The 16,947-nt window shown below is 44.0% G+C and overlaps 1 protein-coding gene across 2 annotated transcripts; it reads left to right on the forward strand.

Moving 5' to 3' along the window:
* Positions 1-373: 373 nt before the first annotated feature.
* LOC310810491 (mitogen-activated protein kinase kinase kinase 5) lies at positions 374-16,172 on the forward strand. 2 transcript variants are annotated; one of them, XM_083678268.1, is made up of 28 exons: positions 374-793; positions 921-1,060; positions 1,705-1,892; positions 2,220-2,388; positions 2,833-2,939; positions 3,130-3,300; positions 3,572-3,684; positions 4,065-4,224; positions 4,492-4,642; positions 4,809-4,913; positions 5,347-5,396; positions 6,100-6,195; positions 7,002-7,086; positions 7,313-7,446; positions 8,422-8,549; positions 9,296-9,432; positions 9,587-9,692; positions 10,026-10,183; positions 10,450-10,651; positions 11,527-11,695; positions 11,976-12,144; positions 12,432-12,614; positions 12,833-12,938; positions 13,175-13,418; positions 13,698-13,813; positions 14,746-14,843; positions 14,978-15,054; positions 15,260-16,172. In XM_083678268.1, exons 1-28 carry the CDS (start codon positions 463-465, stop codon positions 15,354-15,356), a joined length of 3,990 nt encoding a protein of 1,329 aa, XP_083534394.1. In that variant the 5' UTR covers positions 374-462; the 3' UTR covers positions 15,357-16,172. The 2 variants fall into 2 exon arrangements, with proteins under 2 accessions (XP_083534394.1, XP_083534395.1); XM_083678269.1 differs by having other exon boundaries at positions 13,698-13,810.
* The last annotated feature ends 775 nt before the right edge of the window (positions 16,173-16,947 follow it).

The raw sequence follows: 16,947 nt of genomic DNA on the forward strand, positions 1-16,947 counted from the left end.
CCACAAAGAATTGTATTAGACAGTATGCTATGTAAGAGTACGTCTATATGTAAAGTGATTTTAGCGAGATGTTGCTGTAGTCAGTGGTAAATATTGTAGGGTCTCCAAACTCTAGTTGCAAACTTGGCCCCCAACGTTGTCATAGCTTAGATGCATTTTAGATGATTGTTCTCTTTACTGCACTTCAGTAATAATATCGCAAAGACAGCAGAGGTCGTAGAAGAGCAGCTGAGAAGGCCACACAGTTCGAGTTTCAGGTTTCAGTTCACTTCTGTTTTAGGACAATCTTGACAGGCATGAATATGGATACGGGAGGGGCGGAGGGCGTGTCGCTTAGGAAGAGTTCTGGGAATGTCACTGGAGAAGGCGCGCACCTGGGGAATTACAGGAACAGAGTCGCCCTGTCCTCAAAAAGGGATTCGGACTTATAATATGCGCTCCTGAAACTTTTAGAATAGAACAATGTATACAACCGAACGCAGGCGAATGAGCCTGCACGAGGTGAAGAGGAAGGATCCTGTTTGGGTATCAGCTGGAAGTTTATGGCAGGACCCTTTGGCAATCGAGCTCAGCAGCACGAATAAACACATCGTATCCCCCCGGAGTCGGACTAGGGCTTTAGCCGTGGCATACATTGTCATTGAGGACGCATCCCTGCCACAGACGGAAGAGAATTTGTCATTAAAATGCCTGAAAGAAGCATGTGCGGACGCACACGCAGTGTTCAAAACCATTCCATTCGAGAGAATTTCGCTTGGAACGACGGACATTCTGGATAGCTTCTACAATGCAGGCAAGTGTCGGCATGTTTGTTTGTTCCAACGAGTTAAGACGCTTACCTCATACTAACAGAGTAAATTGCTTGACAAGAATTTGTAACGGTATGCATTGACACGCACAATTTCTGTCACTCTATGCAGATGTTGCAGTGGTGGAGATGAGTGACACTTTCTGTCAGCCGTCACTCTTCTATCACCTGGGCGTGAGAGAAAGTTTCAGCATGACCAATAATATCATTCTGTATTGCTATAAGCAGGAGAGTGATCTGCAAGCCCTCAAGGTAATTTATAAAAGGTGAAATGAATATATCATCTATGAAGAGGACCAATTATTTGACCAAATTGTGTCATCTTGAAATGAAATGAAGACCATTCCACACCACATCACAACACTCCTTCCACAAAGTTTCAGAATATTGCTAATAGCTGCATACATTAGTTGTCTAAAACAGTAATTGTTTCAAACGCATATTCATTTTTAGCTGTATTTGCCTGCCATGCGTTAGTACAGCGGCTATTTGTGCAGTGTTGTTGATCAAAGGTTGATTTCCCATATTTTATTATTTTATATCTTTCCTCATGGGCAGGTATTCAGTGTGTTTAGAGCAGAGAGATTCTTTTGAGTATGAAATCACTCAGGAATAGATTAGATTGAAAGGCAAATATTCTACAGCTGTCAGCAGTCATAGATCAGTGTACACAACCACAATTGTATGGTGGGGATGATATCATCTCGAAGCTTTTGCTGAGATATTGTTGAAGCAAAACCTGACCATTCCAGGTATTTGCATATTACATTGGGAAATTCCATTGTCTGTGTTTGTGAATATGTGTAAGTATGATATTAATATGATATATCATATTACTTGCATGTGAATACTTGTTATAGTAGTAATTGACCAAATATGCATACATCTCCCCTCAGGAACAGTGTGGAAGCTACACGTTCATCCCCTATGTAGTGTCACCTCAGGGCAAGGTTTTTGCATGTGATGCTACTCTGATGAAGGGCATCAAGGAGCTGATGCAGCCCAGCTTTAAGCTGGAGCCCCTGCTCACCCCGCTGGTGGAGAGACTCGTCCATCTGCTGGAGAACGTGCATATTCACTCGAGGTCAGCTTACCCAAACTACATGTCCTATCATGCCTCTAAGATGCCATTATCATGCCCTACATGCGAATTGTTTGTAATTACTGGTTAGACCTCCAAACGGATAGAATAAGTTTAAGCAAGGCTCTGTGCCTATACGTCTTATCTGCACATCTATCAGTTGAACATAAGCGTAGTGATGCATGGAATGCAGAGTTCAAAGTGCTCAGTGATAGGTCAGATAGGCCCACTTAGCTCTCCCAGTTCATTGCGGGCAGCACCACATCTACAGGAAGGACATATGAAAAGCTGTGTAACTTGTGTGCTGACACCTGTGGTCTGTTGTGCCAGTGAGTACTTCCGGGAGTCCATCCGGCACGAAATCCGAACGGCACGGGAGCGTTTTAGTGGCCAGAACCTGAGCCAGGAGCTGGGCCGCATCCAGAAGCGCCTGGACACTGTGGAGCTGCTCAGCCCAGACATAGTCATGAACCTGCTGTTGTCCTACCGAGACGTTCCGGTAGGAATGACTGAGATGGAGTGACTAGGAGCATGGCATGGTGATGTGGGGGCATAGGTGTGTGTGTGTGTGTGTGTGTGTGTGTGTGTGTGTGTGTGTGTGTGTGTGTGTGTGTGTGTGTGTGTGTGTGTGTGTGTGTGTGTGTGTGTGTGAGCAAGCAAGAGAGTGAGAGCGTGTTGACTAACTGTGTTTGTTCAGTGGCAGTTTAGTTTTTGCATGGGATAATTGTTTTGGCCGTCGAATGCCCCTTTGGCACCTGTTCTTGATTATATGTCAGCCTTAGAAAGTTCAGAACACTATGACATATTATCAGCGAACTGCAATAGTTGAAATAAATCAGTGTTTTGGAGGATCTTTAACTTTGAATGGAGTATATAACATGTTAAAGTTGCCTGTCATCCTGGTGAATAATTAATTGTAATTCAGCCCTCTTTCTGACTTCAGGACTACGATGCCATAATCAAACTGGTGGAGACTCTGACTATCCTGCCTATGTGCCTGGTGGCAGCTCAGCAGAATATCAAATTTCACTACATATTTGCACTTAACAGGTACTATTGTCGTTTTGTGTATTGTACCCACATTTTGTTTGACTAATAACATTTGTTATCTTAAGTGCTGACTTGGTGACTTATTGAAAGAAAGGGCACCATTACATTGGCATAGTAAAATGGGCTTAATCCAACCCCTTATTTCTGACAATTCCGCTTATTCTTATTGCTTCTTGGTTTGCGATGCCAGGAGGAATCGTCCTGGTGACCGTGCCAAGGCCCTGGAGGTTATTCTGCCCATTGTGGAGTCGGGTGGCAAGGTGGCGTCGGACGTCTACTGTCTCTGTGGGCGGATTTACAAAGACATGTTCATGACTTCAGGTTTCACTGACGCTCGTAGCCGAGACCAGGCCTCCTACTGGTGAGACTCTACCTCAGTATTCCCTCACTTTCTGTCTAATCATGTCAGAGTTTAGTGCTTCTCACAAGGGCTATCCAGCAGTGTGTGTTATACCTTTTGGTTCTCCTCACCCATTCTGTCACACTTTACTTGAGCTCTCTGTCATAAAGACTACATAACACTGTCATATTACAACATTAGGGAGCATGAACAGTAATGACAGCCAGCGTCAGCTTTTATAACTGACAGAGGAGACTATTGATGGGTTGTGTTACCATTCAATACTTCCCAGGTATGGCAAGGCTTTTGAGGCAGAGCCAACCCTACACTCTGGTATCAACAATGTTGTCCTGCTGATGGCTGCCGGCCATGAATTTGACACCTCAATCGAGCTTCGCAAAATAGGTGCGTTCTCTCTCACTGCCAACAGCCCTGAATGAACACAAAGACAAAGGAAGCCAGTGTGCTCATGTTTATTGTCTATTATCTCTGAGTTAATTTGTGATTCATACCAGTGTTAGCCACAGTGAGTGTTGGCTAATTATTGATTATTGAAGTAGCCTTCACCAATAAAAATCATTCTCATAAGCACATTATTTGTTGATGCATGTTGCTCTTATGCGATTGACATTTTTGAGCCAAGTCATAAGTCTGTGTGTCTCTCATGTCCTGATGCCATGCTGCTTGCCTGTTAGCCACCCTCAGATTCCTTGACAAATAGGATATGAGGTAATAAAGTATTCTCACAAAGTTTTATTGTTTGTTGTTTGTGTTTGTGTCCCCAGGTGTGACCCTGAGCAGCCTGCTGGGGAGGAAGGGCAGCCTGGAAAAGATGCGGGACTACTGGGATGTGGGTTTCTACCTGGGCGCCAGCATCCTGGCCAACGAGCACAGGAAGGTCATCGAGGCCTCTGAGAAACTCTACAGGCTCAAGGCACCTTTGTGGTGAGTCTCCCACCCACAGCTACTGTAAAGCTTGGTGTGTGAAACTTGATGTGAAATGTATTAGCTATAATGCTAACAGTCTGAACCATTGATACTTCCCCTCTGTTATAGTTCTGTAATTCCAGTACTGCCAGAGAGGGTCACTACATACTACAGCTTTAGAAGGCGCATTTCAAAGCATACACTGAGTTGAATGTTTTAAGACATTACAGTAGCATATTGCAGATTGACTCAAGCTCACGTTCCTGTGTGTTTTGTTTCTCGAAGGTATGTGGGCTCGATCATGGAGACGTACATCATGTACCGTCAGTTTGCCAAGCCCCCGGAGGTGAAGTCTCCTAAACAGCAGACAGTGGACTTCTGGATGGAGCTGCTTTTGCAAGCGTGCAAGCCCTCTGTGTCCACTGACCGCTGCCCAGTAAGACTACAACTCCCAGTACAGTAAACTATGTCTTGTAGGAACCCTCTCCATGTATGGGAACTTGTTTATTTACCATATAAGGTAGAAACATAGAAGGCAGAGCAAAAAGGTGAAACTCTCTCTTTATCCTGTATAACTGCCATTGACCCATGCTGTACTTCAGGTTCTAATTCTGGAACCCACCAAAGTGGTCCAGCCCTCCATAGTGTGTGTGAGCGAGGAGGATGAGAGTCGCACTATTCAGCTGAAACATGTCACACCACTGAAGGTAAAGACCCTATTAAAGACCCTCTTTAAATACTGATGTGTGTGCCTATGTAGATTCCAACCTGTCAAGGCATAACAAGTGGCAATCTATTCATATAATGACGAAATGTGTGATCCAGAAGGAAGCGGTTCTGTAGTCGCATTGTGATCCAGTGAGGGTTTACCCAGAAAAGGTGTGGAGTGTTTTCCTTCCGTGTCTGCTCACCGCCTGGAGGTTATTTTGGTGGTGTGGCTTGCTCTATTTGTATGTGCAAATAAAGACGTTACTGTTGTCTGTACATATGAGTTTGTTTGTTTGTTTGTGGGTGTTTGTGTGTGTGTGTGTGTGTGTGTGTGTGTGTGTGTGTGTGTGTGTGTGTACGTGCACGTGCACACTGCTGTGCTGTCTGTGTGTGCGTTTTGACAGCCTGCCTCGTCTTATTTTGCTTCCTTAGAAAGGCCTCCACCAGTGGACTTTCCCAGCCTCTGCAATCCGGGGAGTGAGGTAGAGTACAGTATGTCCTAACACTGCAACAAGAAGAGCCTGCCCCTCTGGATGTGTTCAGGCCTGCGGCCCACACGCACCACCCGGGCTGCTACCAACACATTGACTGTTTAGGGCTATTGGCTACAAGCCATCAAGGGTTCTTTCCAGGGCTGTTTCAAAGGCTCTGTTCACTATTGCTTGGTGTTTTTCTATGTCGATGTCTGTTTGGCAGTGTCACAGTGTACTTTACCCTTGTTTTGCCTGCCTTGTTGCCCTTAGGGCAATAGATGTCAGTGTGTATTTGCACCTAACTATCACCTGCTCTTTTCAAGTTATCTGTAGTTTAATCTATGATAGGGAACATTCCTATCTGAATTGGAGAGAAACTGGCTTTTCTTGTATAAATTCATATCCCCCTGGCTTGTTTGTGGGCATTGATGTTTTGGGGATTTATGCAAACAAAGCCTGTTGCATATAAAATAGTTTGATAGTTGGAAGAATAGCAGTGTATTTATCATCAAGGTCTTAGCCCTATCTATCCATATTTTATTGTCATTCTTTAGATTGTTGGTAAGGGAAATTGCTACTTTGCTCTAGGTTACTACACTATGGATGTTATGCCTGCATCTTTCACCAGTCAAGCAATGAAAATGCATACTTGTTGATATTATGTTGTGATGTAGACAATTGCTGACTTAACCCCCCTCTTTAACCGCTTCAGTGCCTCCAAGTTTGATGAGCGAAGCTGTTTCCTGTATGTTCTGTACAACTCAGATGATTTCCAGCTCTGCTTTCCCAGCGAGCTGCACTGCAAAGGGTGAGTCATTCACAGAGACAGACAGACAGACAAATATAGACAGACAGACAGACAGAGGCGGCCTGACATGCAGGCAGCAGACAGCTGTCTGGGAGGATGAGGTGTGGCAACTGTAGCATTATCCCAATTCTACCCTTTTCCTAAAGTATACACTCGTGCACCCCCACATGAATTTAAAAGCATGAGCTCATCCACCAATACGTTCCCTTTGACATCAATGTGGGAAAGTTGACCATTGATCTACCATGAATCATTAATTTCCACACAAAACCCACAGACAGATGGAAGCAGTTCAAACTGTTGTCACATTATTGTGTTGTGTTGACTTGACTACTGTTCATGTTTATTGTTCAGTGTACTGCCAGTGTAGTCAACACTGAGAGTGTTTTCATGTCCTGTGTGCCTTTCTCCCATTTCCTTGTTGACTGATATATATGTGTGGATGTGTTGATAGCGTGGCCAGTGTGCTCGGTGTTGTGCACTGGGATAAACAAACGGTGTTAGTGTCAGATTGCTCTGGCGTAGCTACATGAAATACATAGAGCTATTGTATTGCCATTGATAAGATTGATAAGTGTCAATTACTGAACATGTTTGTGTGTGTGTTGTCTGTTTGAAGATAGCAAGTCACATCATGGCTGTGCATTTGTATAACCTGTGTGTGTGTGTGTGTGTGTGTGTGTGTGTGTGTGTGTGTGTGTGTGTGTGTGTGTGTGTCTGTGTGTCTGTGTGTCTGTGTGTGCGTGCATGAATGTGTGTGGTGTGCATGTGCGTGCGTGTGTGTGTGCATGTGGCGTCTCCGTCAGGTTCTGCGAACTGGTCAACTCTCTCCTACGCCAGGCTGAAGCCCCTGCAGAGGACCCCAGTCGGCTCACTGGAGGAATACTGGAGGTCAGCTAGGTGTTCTATTGTTGATGTCCTGCCAACAAATACAAAACAGAACTCGATCATCATGAGGTCAAACATTTAGAATGCCAGAATGTTCCTGTAACCATTGCCACAGTGGTGATGTGTTGTGTGTGTGTGTGTGCAGTTCCTGATATTCCCCAAACTCTGGATTCAGTCCAGAGAGTCTGAAATTTCTGAGCGAACATCTCTTCACCTTTCTCTCCTGCAGTATGTTTACGAAACCAGCGAGAATGGAGACAAGGTGGTTCTGGGTAAAGGGACGTATGGAGTGGTGTACGCTGGGAGGGACCTGAGCAACCAAGTGCGCATCGCCATCAAGGAGATCCCAGAGAAGGACAGCACGTATGGACGCCACATTACTGTACCACTTCCTGTGTTCATTTAGCAGGCACTATTATCCAAAGCAATTGTTAGCATCTAATGCAAAGCTATGAATTATGCATACAGTTTATTAATTCAGGATATGGGATGCCATGTACCGTGCTGTATATGGAGCCTTAAGAATCACCATGCTCCAACCAACTGACCCATATGAATATTTGTGTGTGAATCGGGTCTCTAGTTTAAGCATTCCTATTTTCTGTCTTTCATTTTAGTTAAATTCTTAAGATGTGAGCTAAACGGTTAATGTGCAGATGTTTTCTCAAGCTGGCCTTCCAGTGGCCCTCCAGGGAAACTAATAGGCAGTGATCTCAGTGGTCATGTATTGTAGAGTTTCCCAATAGCTCCTCTGCTGAAATCTGTTCTCTAGAGAGATGGATGTGTGTTTAGGTTTTCCCATTCCAGCTCTTGACCTTCCCAAAGAGCTCAGACCCACATCTGAGTCCTCGAAGAAGTTGAACTTATGGCCCCATGACCAAAGTAACTAATGCATACAGCATGGGTGCTTTTTAAAGCTCTCACCAAACCCATGTACATAGTCTTCAGCTACTAAATGTCACTCCCAGGACAGCTAAAGCTCATATCAGTTATGCTTAGCAATGTTGTTAGAATGGAAACAATGCTGTTGTTGAAATAGAAACAATGTCGTTATCATGGAAGTAATGTCGTTATAATGAAAGCGCATGACGTTGAAATGGAAGCAATTCTGATATAACGGAAGCAAAGTTATGATGGAAGCAATTTAACAATAGAGGAAGAAATGTTGTTGTAATTAACATAATGTAGTGATAATGGAAATTGTGTTGTTATAACGGAAGCCTTCTGTTTTCCACTGCACAGTTATAAAGCCCAGTTCACTACCAGTAGGTAGTCATTTCAGAGCGTCATTTAGATTCATAGCTGTGTTAAAACTGTATTCATTGTTTTGGATGTCAGGTACTCCCAGCCTCTCCACGAGGAGATCGGCCTGCACAAGAGGCTGAAGCACAGGAACATCGTCCAGTACCTCGGCTCTGTCAGTCAGGAGGGCTTCATCAAGATCTTCATGGAGGAAGTCCCCGGAGGTATAAGATCCGACATGCAAAACTACTTTGTTAGTTTTTCCGTTTGTTTGCTTTGTCTCTCTTTTATTCACCTTCCTTCACCCACTCGCTCGCTGGAAATATCACTCCCTATTTTTCCTGCCCTCTCATTTCATTTCAACAGTCAAGTGACATTGTAATCATCACCAAGGAGCTTTCGTATAGGTGAGAATAAAGAGTGTGGGCGGATAGCATTCAGATGTTATCATTGTAAGGCCAACACAAATCACGCCCTAGCATTTCTGCTTCATGCATTTGTGAAGGCTTAGTGAAATCCACTGGCCTGTTGCGAAATTATCTTTTTCTGGGTTCCAGGAAATGAGTGTCTGCATGTGCCTTTGGCTCAGAGTGGGTATGTGTGTTTGTGGGTGTGTGTAATTCAGAGAAAAGTCGTTTGGCAGGATATGATACAGGAAGCATGGGTGTTTCCAACAATATCCCTCTCAATATTCTCAATAAAGATTGAGAAAAATGGATTTCCTGATGTGAGCAATTCATTGAAATAATAGTATTTCATTTTAAGTAAAGTCATGTTTAACCTTTCACAGGCACCTTTCTCTCTTCAGATGTGTTGCATATCCCACATTGAGTCTTCAGTATTGAGCACGCCAACATAGGCATAGACGTTTCCAAATTCCATTGTCCAGATGTTCCACATTCCGTTGTCCAGATGTTTATATCATTCTTGAGACAATGTTCTGTTTTTCTTTTCTCAATGCTACATGTAGGAAGTTTGTCCTCCCTCCTACGCTCCAAATGGGGACCCCTCAAAGACAACGAGGCCACCATCATCTTCTACACCAAACAGATCCTTGAGGGACTCAAGTATCTCCATGACAACCAGATAGTCCACAGGGACATCAAGGTAAGGTGACAGCAAGCCTACTACTTGGCAGTTGACCATGTTAAGAACATAAAAAAGAACTCACAACAAAAATAACCTTGGGCAGGTGGTGCATGCTGGTCCCAACATGCTGGGGAAACAAACAGAAAATAAGATCTTGTTTACTTACCCACAGGGTGACAACGTTCTTATCAACACCTACAGTGGAGTTCTGAAGATCTCTGACTTTGGCACGTCTAAACGGTTAGCAGGAATCAACCCCTGCACAGAGACATTTACTGGTAAGCTTGTCCTGAAGTGTGTGTGTGTGTGTGTGTGTGTGTGTGTGTGTGTGTGTGTGTGTGTGTGTGTGTGTGTGTGTGTGTGTGTGTGTGTGTGTGTGTGTGTGTGGGTGTGTGTGTGTGTGTGTGTGTGTGTGCGTGTAACCATCTATGTGGATGTGTTTTGGCATGTGGACAAGCTTACTGGCATGCATGTGTGAATGTTTGGACCACAGAATTTTCAACACAGTCAACACTTTGATACAGAATGTGTTGTTTAGACACAGATTTATCAGATTTATTTGTGAATATGTGTGCATATCCGTATTCATCTCTACCCCATGTTGTTCATAGGCACCCTACAGTATATGGCTCCAGAGATCATTGACCAGGGCCCTCGGGGCTATGGGAAGCCTGCAGACATCTGGTCCCTGGGCTGCACCATCATAGAGATGGCTACAGGGAAACCCCCCTTCCACGAGCTGGGCAGCCCACAGGCAGCCATGTTCAAGGTAATGGATCCCATAGAAAACTAAATGCAGCTATGTCATTGTTATCATGTTATCACATTTTATTTCCAAGTAAATAGCAGGTTAATAGCAGGTTAATAGCAGGTTAATAGCAGGTTAATAGCAGGTTAATAGCAGACTGGTCTATTGCAGGTGTCTCCTGCATATACTTACTAAGACCCAAAGGGCCTACTCATATTTCTGTTATACAATGGAAGATCTCTGAATAGTTTTTCCTTCATCAGCTGAAACCTTTCCCTTCCTCCTAGGTGGGCATGTTTAAGATCCACCCCAAGGTGCCAGAGTGTATGTCAGACAAGGCCAAGGGCTTCCTCATGAGCAGCTTCGACCCTGACCCAGACAACAGAGCCACGGCCTCAGAGCTGCTGAAGGACAGCTTCCTCAAGTCCACCTCCAGGAGGAAGGTCAAACCTCAGACTGATGCATCACCCAATGATGTTGAGCTTGCTGGTGAGTCTTCATCATCATCATCATCATCACACACATAATTTTCATCCATCATCATCATCATGGTCATTATCATGGTCATTATCATAGGCATCATCATCATCATCATAGGCATCATCATCATCGTCATCATCAGCAGGGCAAAAAATTAACACCTGCCAAATGCGGGTAGATTTTGGCATTGAGGGGTAAATCTGTAAATCTTACCAGCCACTTTGGCAGGTAGCCAGCAGGTTCACAAATACTAGTATGTTTCAGTATGTTTCAATTTAAAAACTGGTGCGATCCGCAATTATGGTCACTGTTGATTCAACATTTGTGACAACATCCTGACAACATCCTGCTGCTCCTGCCTCCTCCAGCTGACTGTAACTTCTGTGCATCTCCCTCATGCTTCTCCTGACTTTCAAACAAACCCCCGTGTCTGTGAGCATTCTTAGTTACAACAACGCCTCTGGTTACAATCTAAAATGAACATAACAGTCAAATTCACGACACGACAGCACGAGATTTCACACAACCGCGTGAGATAGAAAACATGCAGGGGAAAATATTACGAGGTATTTTGACAGGGATAGGCATGAAACTTAAAGCCTACAGGAGGTTTGTTCTGTGCAAGGAGTAATTTCCAATGCTTCAGAAGTCATGCTCAGAAGTCATCTTTTCCTTAATATTGTTTTAAAATATATATATATATATATGTTTATGCCCTGATCATCAACACTCTTGTCACCCTTTATTCACTCTGATAATGCTGTTTTGTATTGTATCTCAATTTTAGAATCATCATCATCATCATCATCATCATCATCATCATCATCACTATCTGTGTGATAAGGCTGAGTTTTGTGCTGATTCTGGTCTATTCCGTCCTGTAGGAGACTACCACCGGAGCCTGTCTGTCCCAGTCTATGTCCATGTGGAGGACACTGATGCTGACTCTGACAGCATAGACCTGTCCTGCTCTTTAGACCTCAGGAGGACCATGCCTGCCCTCAGAGGAAGTGACAGAGCTGAGAACACGCTCAGCACCAATGGCTTCCTGTCGTGAGTTAAAACATACGCTCATTAGATCATATCACCCATTAGATAAGGCATTCTGTGAGAGAGGCAGTGTTTTGTGTGCTTATCTAATTTAGAATGAACCCATCATTGCCCTACCACAAATGCCTTGTGGTGGGGTTACAGAAGAAACTGTCAAGACTGGCCACTTACTGTATAAGTACTGTATGCTATATATACACTTACTGTATACTATATATGGTATAGATGACTATCCTGTTATCTCTTAGTCAAATGTGTCTCTGTGTCGCCCCCTGGTGTTCAGGGTGCCAGAGGAGCCTAGCACGGTGGACCTGAGCAGCCCAGCCACCACAGGGGAGAACCTGGGCCTGTTCCTACTGAGGAAGGACAGTGAGAGGAGGGCCACACTGCACAGGGTCCTCACTGAGTATGTCAGCCAGGTCGTCTGCAACATCCAGGACACACTACCTCAGGTACAGGGACTGAGATCTGTGTGTGTGTGTGTGTGTGTGTGTGTGTGTGTGTGTGTGTGTGTGTGTGTGTGTGTGTGTGTGTGTGTGTGTGTGTGTGTGTGTGTGTGTGTGTGTGTGTGTGTGTGTGTGCTCTCACCACCTGGGGATTATTTTACTGGCGTGGTTGCTCTTATTTTATGTGCAAATAAAGACGTTACTGTTGTCTGTGTGTGTGTGTGTGTGCATTGCTGCATACTAGTGTGCATGTGTGTCACTAATTCTTTCACTGGCTCCTCTCTTATCATCAGACAGAAGGGGCGTCGCTCACCTCAGAGCACATCTACGAGCTGATTGGCTGCCTACGGGAGAACATCCGCTCTCCAGACAGGAAGCACCTGACCAACAGCCTCCTGAAGCTGCGCTCCACTCTGCTGTCTACCGCAATACCCCTCAACAACCTGCAGGCAGTGTTGTTCAGCTTCCAGGATGCAGTAGGTCACTGGAGATAGTAGATAGTAGTAAAAAATAACTGGAAATAACATAAAGACCCTGAAGCCTTGGCTCTTCTCAAGCTTGTTTCCAGCCTTGCAGGGAACACGAAAGCTGACCATGATCCTGTAGTTACTGACCCAAAAGTGTCTTGTTGACCCACTCTTCTCACCCACTTGTGTGTGTATCTGTGTCTGTGTCTGTGATTGTGTGCCTGTAGGTAAAGAAGGTGTTGAGGCAGCAGCAGGTGAAACCCCACTGGATGTTTGCTCTGGATAACCTGTTGAGGCAGTCGGTGCAAGATGCCATCACTGTGCTGCTACCAGGTAAGAGGGGTAGAGCTTGGCCAAATGCCATTTCAACTCCCCTCAGCTGAATTGTGAATGGTCTCTGCATAGAGGTGCAGTTCAGTTTCAGTTTTGACTGAAATTAGAGTGGAACTGATCCAAATCCTATGATCCAGAAAGATCCCAGCCCAAACAAAGACCCCCCCCCCCTCCTCCCCAAAATTCTCCCACATGCACATCTCTCCCACTCACTCGCACAACTCACTGTCTTCCAGAGCTCAGAATCCAGCTGCAATCATCCTTTGAGACAGAGGACAGCACTCCAGAGAAGGAGCAGCCCAATGAGCCAGAGCTTGCTGCAGTTCTCTCAGACGACCAGGAGGTGGAGCCAGCAGACACACAGGAACCAGAGACCTCAGATGAGGTGACAGAGAGCCCCAGGTTACCTAGGGACTTCCAGGACAGCAACAACTGTCCCCTCAGTCAGGAACTGAGAGACCTACGGCTGGAAACTAGGAGGTACAGGCTTCTTCACCTCCGTTTATCCATTTATGTCTATAGTTAACATCACACATCACACAATTAGATTATATTTGTAAACATATACTTTAGTAATATGTGTTAATGCCTCCACTAGTGTAATGAACTGTGAAATTAGAATGTAAGACTGCAATTCAAAAAGGAGGTACTGTGGTAGTCACACAGCCACCACCAGTAAAGGAAAGGGATAGTACTGGTGTAATGTACTGGTTCCAGGCCTGGTCCATATGTGATGATGTCTGTGTCTGTGTGTTGTAGACTGCTGACCCAGCTGAATGACAGAGAGAGGGAGTACCAAGACCTGCTGAGGAGCTCTGTCCGCGTGAAACAGGAACAGATTGACACTTACAGGACTGCGTCACAACTTACAGGTAGTAAGTGTTTTCGCTTTTCACCCACATTCTCTCAAAAAGCAGTGCTGAATGTTATCAGCATCTGGCATCTCCCACAGGCATGGTGTGGTTGTTTTTTTATGGATGTTCCTCCTGTGTTGTATTGAAGCTTAGCGCTTCGTCACTCTCCCACGCCCTGGTCTCGCATGCCAAACCCGTGGACTCCACCCATTCAGACTATCCACACCTTGATGTTTGTCATACAGTATCTGTGTTTCTCAACCTCTCTCTCCACACCTCAACCCCAGGCCTTGGATTTCTGCTCTGACTGGTTTATGTTTCAGGCGTGGTCTTTCATTACTTACATGCTTGTCTGTCCCAACCTGAACTAAGTCAGGGAAGTTAATGATTTGAATTTTGCAGAGGAAACTTAAGGCTGTGTTTTGCTGTAAAACCCTAGTAAACACTTTGACTGGTTCTCTACTTTAGTATGTACTAGTGGTGGAAAGTAATGTAACTCTACTTAAGTAGTCTTTTTTCGGTATTTGTACTTTAATCATGACTTTGACTTCAATCGTGTTACCATTCAGAAAAGGCAAATATGTCTGTCTGCTTTGCTTTTTTAATAAACAGCACTTACTTATACTTTTGATACTTAAGTGAATTTAAAAACAGATACTTCTGAACTTGTTTAGCATTCGAATGGATGACATTCACTTTTACTTGAGTAATTGTTTTGCAAGATATCTATATTGACCTAAGTATCACTTTCGGGTACTTTTTACACCACTGATGTTTATCTACAGAGATATGGAACATCCTTCCAATGGTCTTACAATGCTGTGTGTTTACCATCCATTCCATCTACTGTCTGTGGGCCTATGCACATTAGAATTCATCAGAATGTTCATCTTAGCAGCATGATGGTGCAAAATACCATCCAGACTGTAATGAGTCGTCTGTTCCTCCTGTAGACACTGAGTCATCGAGGCAGAGAAGCTCTAATCCAGAGGCCAAAGCCTTTATTCGCTGGCTAAAGACTATCCCAGTCGACCAAGACACTATAGACAAGGTAATGGAGCTTCAGCTTGATGTGGAAGCGACCCTTTGGTGGTAAACTGAATTGTAAGGTATCTTTGTTTCTGTTTTTAACGATGTAGTTGCATAAGGTTTTGTTCACGCTACACACTGTGATTCCGTTTCTAGTTACTCTCCCACGAGTTCACCCTGGACTGCCTCCTCTTTATGGCCTGCAGAGATGACTTGATGTACTGTGGCATAAGGTGAGCTGCCACGACCGATCACGTTCACACATCCTTGAGAGCGGAAACGCAGGAACCATATTGTTCTATGTTGTTAATATAAGTACTGCGCATACAGTAAATAAGATGTGTGTGTGTGTGTGTGTGTGTGTGTGTGTGTGTGTGTGTGTGTGTGTGTGTGTGTGTGTGTGTGTGTGTGTGTGTGACTGATGTGTTTTCTCCACAGAGGGGGCATGCTGTGTCGTATCTGGGCTGCCATTACCACACGTAGGAAGTCCAAGCTCGGCACACACAATGAAGAGAACGAGGACACCCTTCTCTGATGTGTAGTCTAACATGCGTCATTCATAGGCTGGTCCTATAAGCACAACGGGTTTATAATGTACTGAATTTGTAACATCTCATAGTTTGGGGTATGGGAATTGAGTTTTTGAATGCAGTGTCAGACACTATGATCTTGATGTTATGGTTATGAATTGTACTTTTATGTTTATATTTTGTGAGAACAAGACAATCATATATATATCATAAGAACAAACCAAAGCATTTCCTCATGAAGATTACTTTTTTGGGGGGTGAAACGCAAGACCCTTCTACAACATATTTCTATTGTTTTGATATTGGAACTGAAAATGATGCTAAAACTGTCCGACATACAGTATATGATAACTGACAACTACATGACTCTTTCTGTACTTTTTATTGTGAATGTAATGCACAGTGAGTATTCACAGTTAGCATCTGGTTGCCTCAAGTAGGCTACAGATAGACAAGCATTGCAGTCTTCTTGTACTTTCTCAAGGTTTTTTGGTGAAAGTGGAACACATCAATGCTTTTTATTTTACCTGAACAGACACTCCATGAAATACAGTACAATGTCCCGTGGTTTGTTTCGTGTGCAGTATGCAAAAAAAGAATTGCATTTGTTTTCACTGTAGATTGTGTACTATCATACTGTGCAATTCATCTTCACTGAGAACTTTGGCAGGGCCCAAGTTACAAGGAGGAGAAGAGGTATATTTATGTCACAAAGAATGTTGATGAATGTGTGCTGATTTCTGCAGCAATGCTACTTCATCATGTATAATATGTACAGGGGTGTATTTTCTTAAAACTACAATAAAATGGGTATAACGTTTCATTGAGTGAGTGGTGCAGAGAGAGACTGTTTTTGTCTGTGTGTGAGTTTGTCATCTGGCGGAAGAAGTGATGCTGTGGTGCCCGCACTATAAATTCCACACATGCTTCCTCGTCTGTTTTGATCTGTTGACACCAACTTGGAGACAGCTGGCTGGGTCTTCCTGTTCTCCCATGCTGCAGATCCAGGAATACTGGTACAGCTACACTGTAGGGGTGTGTGTGTCTGTCTGTGTGGGTTGATGTAATGCTTTACTGTGAACCCAAATGAAGTATTCAAAGTGTGTGGGTGGGTGGGTGGGTGGGTGTGTGTGTGTGTGTGTGCGCATGTGCGCACTTGTGTGTCTCATTTATTCCATTGTATTGCACAGTATTCTCAGTGGCCCTGTTGGGGTGAGATGGGACGATGCAGTCAATTATTTTGATAGCTTGAATACGAGTATGAAACATTAGAGGGGTTTGTTAAATGTGAGTCAACTCAAGCACTGTGTCATAAGGGATATGACATCACTTAGGGAGTGGGTTTGGGTTTGGCTGACTATTAATTTGAATCCCCACCTAGGCACATCAGTCATGTCCATTCTTGATATACTGTACTATATTACGTACAGTATGTATGTTGCTTTCTCCTGTTCAAGTATTTTTGGCATCGAGTAAGTTTGGTGCCCTAGTATAAATCTAGGTTGTGCTGATTTTTCTAGCTTGCCATTGTTTTGTTTTTTTTACCTTTTTACATGTAGTTACACCTGTCCACCAAACGAGGGCACTTGGGTTCAT

The sequence above is a fragment of the Argentina silus genome (assembly GCF_951799395.1).
Source record: "Argentina silus genome assembly, chromosome: 10".
Classification (NCBI taxonomy): domain Eukaryota; kingdom Metazoa; phylum Chordata; class Actinopteri; order Argentiniformes; family Argentinidae; genus Argentina; species Argentina silus.